Source organism: Mandrillus leucophaeus, unplaced genomic scaffold (genome assembly GCF_000951045.1).
Source record: "Mandrillus leucophaeus isolate KB7577 unplaced genomic scaffold, Mleu.le_1.0 Scaffold1805, whole genome shotgun sequence".
Classification (NCBI taxonomy): domain Eukaryota; kingdom Metazoa; phylum Chordata; class Mammalia; order Primates; family Cercopithecidae; genus Mandrillus; species Mandrillus leucophaeus.
In genome coordinates, this window is record NW_012101816.1 from 1,783 (window position 1) to 9,680 (window position 7,898).

General features: G+C 37.1%; 1 protein-coding gene and 1 pseudogene across 2 annotated transcripts in view; both read left to right on the top strand.

The window, feature by feature from the left end:
- Nucleotides 1-795: 795 nt before the first annotated feature.
- LOC105537900 (ran-binding protein 17) overlaps nucleotides 796-7,898 on the top strand; it is a gene marked incomplete at both ends in the record, with an annotated part of 281,796 nt that continues 274,693 nt past the window's right edge. The window contains 2 exons of the mRNA XM_011977592.1: nucleotides 796-962; nucleotides 4,472-4,537. Coding sequence (XP_011832982.1) covers nucleotides 796-962; nucleotides 4,472-4,537 — 233 coding nt within the window. The remainder of the gene's footprint in view (nucleotides 963-4,471; nucleotides 4,538-7,898) is intronic.
- The window catches only part of LOC105537899, an 8,708-nt pseudogene continuing 6,101 nt past the window's right edge, over nucleotides 5,292-7,898 (top strand). The window contains exon 1 of the transcript XR_001005794.1: nucleotides 5,292-5,759. The product of XR_001005794.1 is annotated as a tubulin epsilon chain-like (transcript). The remainder of the gene's footprint in view (nucleotides 5,760-7,898) is intronic.

The window sequence follows — 7,898 nt, forward strand, 5'->3', positions numbered from 1 at the left end:
AGGTGAAGGGGAAGCTGGCATGTTTTACATGGCTGGAGCAGGAGGAAGAGAGAAGGGGGAAGTGCTACACACTTTAAACAAGAAGATCTAGTGAAAATTACTGTCATGAGAACATCAAGATGGTAATCTGCCCCCATAATCCAGTCATCTCCCAACAACAGGTCCCTCCTCCAACACTGGGGACATGAGACTTGGGCAGGGACACAAATCCAAACCATATCAGCCTGGTTTCAGTTTTCTGCATTCAGCTAGCATTTTTTGGTAGATAAAATCATGCAGAAACAAAAGTGACGTATATAACAAAAGTGTTCTATTCAGGTTTTTCCCTAATATATCAAATGCATTGGAACAAATTTGCTTTTCCAAAACAAGCCTAATAAAATAACTATATAAATAAATATGTATCTTGAGTAGAGCTATTAACTTTTTGTCACAGCATGTCATTGCCACCTCTTTTTCTGTTTTTTTTTTTTTCCCCACAAATACTGCAACTTTTTTGTTTAAAGTTGACAAAATTCTTTTTTGTTGTTGTTGTTTTGTTTTGTTTTTGTTTTTTTACTTTAAGTTCTGGGATACATTTGCTGAACATGGAGGTTTGTTACATAGGTATATATGTGCCATGGTGTTTTGCTGTACCTATCAACCTGTCACCTAGGTTTTAAGCCCTGCATGTATTAGGTATTTGTCTTCATGTTCTCCCTCCCGTTCCCCCCATCCCCACCTCTCTTTCTTCATATGATTCACATTATGTTGTTTCTGAAAAGTCCAAATGATCATGGAGTGTTTTCTTTGTAGGAAACTACATTCTGAATTATGTGGCATCACAACCCAAGCTGGCCCCCTTTGTCATCCAAGCTCTTATTCAAGTCATTGCTAAAATCACTAAGTTGGGGTGGTTTGAGGTTCAGAAAGAGCAATTTGTCTTCAGAGAAATTATTGCTGATGTGAAGAAGTTTCTCCAGGTAAGAAGTCGTTGCTACATTGTTAGAACATCACTACTTGCTTTTTTGGTTTAGAATACTGCTCTGCTTAAAGCCATATGGTTTGTTTTGTGACTACTAGTACCATGTTAATTAAGATTTATTATTTATCCTCTGGATCCTTTATCATTTATTGTCAGTAAATGAGGGTCCTGCTGTTACACAATTTCCAAACCAGAAGAATGTAAATAATCATGTTTTCTAATTCCAAAATGTATGTTCGTTTATGACATGTATGTCTATGTACTGTATATATATAAAATATGTACATAATGCTTTTCATAGATTATGTAATTAAATGTTCGTCACAACCTAAAATGAAATGGATTTTATTTTGTAAATAAGAAAACAGGCTAAGAGGGGTTAAATTTCTGTAAGATTGCATGGTGGTGACTGATTAAAGCATACAGCTAGCACTTTTAACAAGCCTCCAACTTATGATACATTTTAAAATTTTTACCCTATACCACATTGACTATATTAGTTTCTCAAGAATGTTTTCAATTTGATCATTACATGTTGTGTATAGGTATCAAATAGGTACAGCTATTATATATCAATAAAGAATGGTTATTTTAAAAACAGTATTTTTAACCTAAGTGATTAAAATAAAGTCATAGCATATGCACATTTAACTTGCATAAATTCAGATATATTCCGGACTGCCAAAAAAAAAAAAAGAAAAAAGAAATAAAGGTAGGAAAGCATTAAACTAAATTATGCCAGTGATTCCATGTCCTGAGATGATTTAGGGAAACCTGAATCTGCTCTTGTTTCCTGTTTACTCTTACTTAGGGTAAGTGTCATGCCTTGCTCAGTATGATTCAGATATTTGAAGATATATGTATATATTTTTTCATACAAACGTAATTCCCAAGTAGAAGAAAACTATTTTATCTGATGTCCAGCTAAAGAAATGACCTGGGCTGGGCATGGTGGCTCACATCTATAATCCCAGCACTTTGGGAGGCCGAGGCGGGTGGACCACGAGGTCAGGAGATCGAGACCATCCTGGCTAACATGGTGAAATCCTGTCTCTACTAAAAACACAAAAAATTAGCTGGGCGTGGTGGCAGGTGCCTGTAGTCCCAGCTACTTGGGAGGCTGAGGCAGGAGAACAGCGTGAACCCAGTAGGTGGAGTTTGCAGTGAGCGGAGATTGCACCACTGCACTCCAACCTGGGCGACAAAGTGAGATTCCGTCTCAAAAAAAAAAAAAAACAAAAAACAAGCAACATGATCTGTTAGTATTCTTGAGGAAAAATTGACAGTTTTGATTAATAGAGAGATGGTTCAGTTTTGGTTCATGGTTGAGTATGGGCAATTTTGACTTTCAGAGATTTTACTTTTATGCAGTAACTTTAAAATTCAACCCCTGTGTAAGAAATAAATTCATCATATAGTGCAATGCTGGAAACCTCAGAATATGAAATGCTAGGTTATGCTGCTTCTGTCTTATCCATGTTGTTAAAACCTGGTTAACAAATATTTGATCGTTTAGAACTTTACAGGAATAAGTGTTCCTAGCTCTGAGGAGGTCAGTTTATACTAGGACAGAAGGGTAGTTTATTCAGGACAAGTATGAACTTCACACTTCAGAGTTGCATTTCTAATTTTGGCAAGCACAGTAGCATCCCCCTTTTGTCTTTTACTAAGATTGTTCATCAAAACTTACTTGAGTAGACAAGAAGCGACCATGCAGTTCTTTTAAAATAAAATCAAGATTGAAACTGAATGAAATTCTTGTTGGCTAACATATCTCAAACTCCCTCTTTAGTGGCCAGTAAGCTCAGCTTAAGTTGGGATTCAATGTACTTTTGCCAGTTCTGGAAGACCAAAAGAAGCAAGATGTTTTAGCTTGAAAGTTTATTATATAATAGTATCACCACAGAATAATTAGTACTTGTTTTCTAGATATATATATCTCTATCTCCGGAGATATATATATATCTTTCTTGACCTAACCCTGACCCTGCATCATGAGAAAGTCAATTTTGGCTTTAGTGTTTTAGTATTCTAGAATATTACTGTATGGTTCCTTTGGGTATTAGTAGCTTTTTTGAATTTTGTCCTAAAAATTATTTTAAGTTTGTCACATTTTTAACAGCCTGAACTTTTGTGCGTTCTCTTTTTTCTATTATTACAGCCCTCTTGCTGCCACACTCCAAACATACTTATGTGTCTCCTTTCTACTTATATACTCAGGAGATCCTACTGTCATCTAGGGCAATGCTATTCAAATTACTGGTCTTCAGCAAGATAAGGAGCTTATGTAAGACTGTGAATGAACATAGTGCCTTCTTCATTGAGAAAGACTTGCTATGAAAAAAAAAGCCAGCTAACCTAAACAGTGTACTTTGTGACTTAGCTGTTTTATAGTCTGTTACATGCTCTTTATTGTGTCACAGACCAGTAACTATTTTCAGATTAGAATTGAGTTTGTAGATCATCGGTCAGCTGGTTTTAGCAATTGGTCAGGTTACCACACTTTGGGGAACACGAACCTGGTATACACATAGGATGGATGTTTCAGTGTGTAGGAAATCTGGAGCTCAGTTCAGATACTCAGACTGTCCTGAAAGGCCATAAATAATTAAAATGCAAAAATTGTGGGACTTTTTTTTGTTCTGAGGTAATTTGAATTTAATTACATCCAGTGATAATGGACTTCTGTGATAGTTAAAAGGGATGACCAACTATAAAATTAAGATTTGAAAAGTGTATCTATCATCTGTGTCAGTTTTTAAAAATGATTGCAATGTAATTGGATGCCACATTTATGATTTTCATAATTCCAGTATGATTTCACACAAGGGTAGTTTGTTAGTAATGTGCATATAAAGTCTGAATTTTAATGGTGGAAAATGTGAGGTTAAATTGGAAGCTGATTAAATTAAAAACATTGTGTAGTCATGTATTTATCCCATTGCATTGTGTACTTTACATGCCATCATTATAGGTATGTAACAATTGCATACACATGCACAATTAATGTTAAAAGAGCCTAAGTGATCCTATCTGATGTTAGAACAAGAGATTTGAATTAGTTATTGAGCTATTTATTATTTATTTATTGAGTGCCTCTATCTCAGTAGGCTTTAAGCAAATTATACAGCTAAAAGCATTTATTGCTTATTTTTAATCTTGGTCTTGTAAAAAGTATTAAGCTAAATTCTTGTATTTTGAAACTTAGTTTATTGTTTGTCCTAAGTGCTGGAACCATTTTGTTGAGTATCTTGCATTTATAAGGTAGGAGCTTTTTCCCATTTAGCTCTGTGTACCTAAATTTATCCTTCAAAAAATAGGTTTGAAATTATTTTCTTTATAGAAATCATAGTGATTTTTCTTTATATGTTAAAATTTTATTTCAATTTTGTGATTAAGTAAATGTGGTGTTTTAGTCTTTAATTATTTGTAAATATTACTTGGTGCACACATTAAGAACTAATCATTTGTCTCCACTTAGACTAAACTTTGCTATTTTCTCCAAAGGGTACTGTGGAACACTGCGTAATAGGAGTAATAATCCTTTCTGAATTGACTCAGGAAATGAACCTGGTAAGCAAGCCTTTCCATCTAACAGGAGCCTGAGTTTGTTTAAGTAATGCTGTTTCTTTTCTGCATTTATTTGTGGCAAAATAGACAGCCTTCTTTTTGTGGCATAAAACCCTGAATAATCAAGTTTTTTTGTGTCTGTCTGTTTTATTGATGGGGTAATTAAGTGGTGGAATATTTGCATTGTTATTGAAAATATCTGCAACAGTACAGAGTATTACAAAGAACAGAGAATTAGACATGGTTCTTGCTCCATGGGCACTTGGAGAATTGTCCTTTTACCTCATATACGCCAACCATAAGAAATATATGCAAAAGAGAAACAAACCTTTATTCACTTACAAATAAAACAGAGGTGGTTTGAGGAATTGGTTCTCAACAGTGGATATGCAGCAGTACTCATAAAAAAAACAGGCCTTTTTTTGGCTGGGCGCGGTGGCTGACGCCTATAATCCCAGCACTTTGGGAGGCTGAGGCAGGTGGATCACCTGAGGTGAGGAGTTCGATACCAGCCTGGCCAACATGGAGAAACTCCATCTCTACTAAAAATACAAGAACTAGCCAGGCATGGTGATGGGCGCCTGTAATCTCAGCTACTGGGGAGGCTGAGACAGGAGAATTGCTTGAACCCGGGAGGTGGAGGTTGCAGTGAGCTGAGATCGTGCCACTGCACTCCACCCTGGGTGACAGAGCAAGACTCAGTCTCAAACAACAACAGCAACAACAACAATGAACAATACAGGCCTTTTGGGTTGCAGGCAGAATGCAGAGGCCGGTGTGGCTCACAAGCGCCCCCAGCTGGCTGTGCACCAGCATAACCCAGTTGGTGGTCATGTTGGTTGGCCAATGCGAAAACCAGATCAGCTGCTGCTTCTGGGACCTGGTGCTAAGGGAGCATGCTGCGGTCAGCCAGAAAGGAATTTATTATGAGGCAATAAGCAGCTTCTTTAGAACTGTGGATACCAGCCATCTTGATTGGCATGGAAGAAGGGATAGTGAGTGAAATTCTTCAGGGACCAGTGAGAGATGTATTTGATACCAAACAACTCATCACTGATATTTCTGGCTCAGGAAATAATTGGGCTGTGGATCACAAAGTTTTTGGCAGTCTTTTTCAAGACCAGGTTTTAGAGAAACTCAGAAAGTTGGCAGAGCACTGTGATTGCTTGCAGTGTGTCTTTATAATACGTTCCGTGGGAGGAGAATCAGAATCTGGACTTGGCACATTTCTTCTTCTTTTTTATTATTTTTTAAAATATTCCATTGCATTTGTGTGTATGTACAACCATATTTTCTTTATTATTGTACTTTAAGTTCTGGGATACATGTGCAGAATGTGCAGGTTTGTTGCATAGGTATACATGTGCCACGGTGGTTTGCTGCACCCATCAACCAGCCATCTACATTAGTTATTTCTCCTAATGCTATCCTTCCCCTAGCCCCCTAACCCCCAGTAGGCCCCAGTGTGTGATGTTTCCCTCCCTGTGTCCATATGTTCTCATTGTTCAACTCTCACTTATGAGCGAGAACATGCGGTGTTCGGTTTTCTGTTCCTGTGTTAGTTTGCTGAGAATGATGGTTTCCAGCTTCATCCATGTTGGTGCAAAGGATATGAACTCATCCTTTTTTATGACTGCATAGTATTCCATGGTGTATATGTGCCACATTTTCTTTATCCAATCTATCATTGATGGACATTTGGGTTGGTTCCAAATCTTTGCTATTGTGAATAGTGCTGTAATAAACATACGTGTGCATGTGTCTTTATAGTAGAATGATTTATAATCCTTTGGGTGTATACCCAGTAATGGGATTACTGGGTCAAATGGTGTTTCTGGTTCTAGATCCTTGAGGAATTGCCACACTGTCTTCCACAATGATTGAACTAATTTACACTCCCATCAACAATGTAAAAGTGTTCCTATTTCTCCATATCCTCTCCAGCATCTATTGTTTCATGACTTTTTAATGATCGCAAATCTAGCTGGCGTGAGATGAGATCTTGCTTTATGAATCTGGGTGCTCCTGTATTGGGTGCATATATATTTAGGATAGTTAGCTCTTCTTGTTGCATTGATCCCTTTAACATTATGTAATGCCCTTCTTTGTCTCCTTTGATGGTATCTCATTGTAGTTTTGATTTGCATTTCTCTAATGACCGTTGATGAGCTCTTTTTCATATGGTTGTTGGCCACATAAATGTCTTCTTTTGAGAAATGTCTGTTCATATCCTTTGCCCCCTTTTTGATGGTTTTTTGTTGTTGTTGTTGTAAATTTGTTTAAGTTCCTTGTAGATTCTGGATGTCAGCCCTTTGTCAGATGGATAGATTGTAAACATTTTCTCCCATTCTGTAGGTTGCCTGTTCACTCTGATGATAGTCTTTTGCTGTGCAGAAGCGCTTTAGTTTAATTAGATCCCATTTGTCAGTTTTGGCTTTTGTTGTCATTGCTTTTGGTGTTTTAGTCATGAAGTGTTTGCCCAGGCCTATGTCCTTAAGGGTATTGCCTAGGTTAGGGTTTTTATGGTATTAGGTCTTATGTTTAAGTCTTTAATCCATCTTGATTTAATTTTTGTGTAAGGTGTCAGGTAGGGGCCCAGTTTCAGTTTTCTGTATATGGCTAGCTAGTTTTCCCAATACCATTTATTAAATAGGGAATCATTTCTTGTTTTTGTCAGGTTTGTCAAAAATCAGATGGTTGCAGATGTGGGGCATTATTTCTGAGGCCTCTGTTCTGTTCCATTAGTCTACATATCTGTTTTGGTACCAGTACCATGCTGTTTTGGTTACTGTAGCCTTGTAGTATAGTTTGAAGTCAGGTAGTGTGATGCCTCTCCAGCTTTGTTCTTTTTGCTTAGGATTGTCTTGGCTATATGGGCTCTTTTTTGGTTCCATATGAAATTTAAAATAGCTTTATCTAATTCTTTGAAGAAAGTCAGTGGTAGCTTGATGGGGATAGCATTGAATCTATAAATTACTTTGGGCAGTATGGCCATTTTCACAATATTGATTCTTCCTATCCATGAGCATGGACTGTTTTTGCATTTGTTTGTATCCTCTCTTATTTACTTGAGCAGTGGTTTGTAGTTCTCCTTGAAGAGGTCCTTCACATCCCTTGTAAGTTGGATTCTTAGGTATTTCATTCTCTTTGTATCAGTTGTGAATGGGAGTTCACTCATGATTTGGCTCTCTGTTATTGGTGTATGGGAGCGCTTGTGATTTTTGCACATTGATTTTGTATCCTGAGATTTTGCTGAAGTTGCTTATCAGCTTAAGGAGTTTTGGGGCTGAGACAATGGGGTTTTATAAATATACAATCATGTCATCTGCAAACAGACAATTTGACTTCCTATCTTCCTATTTGA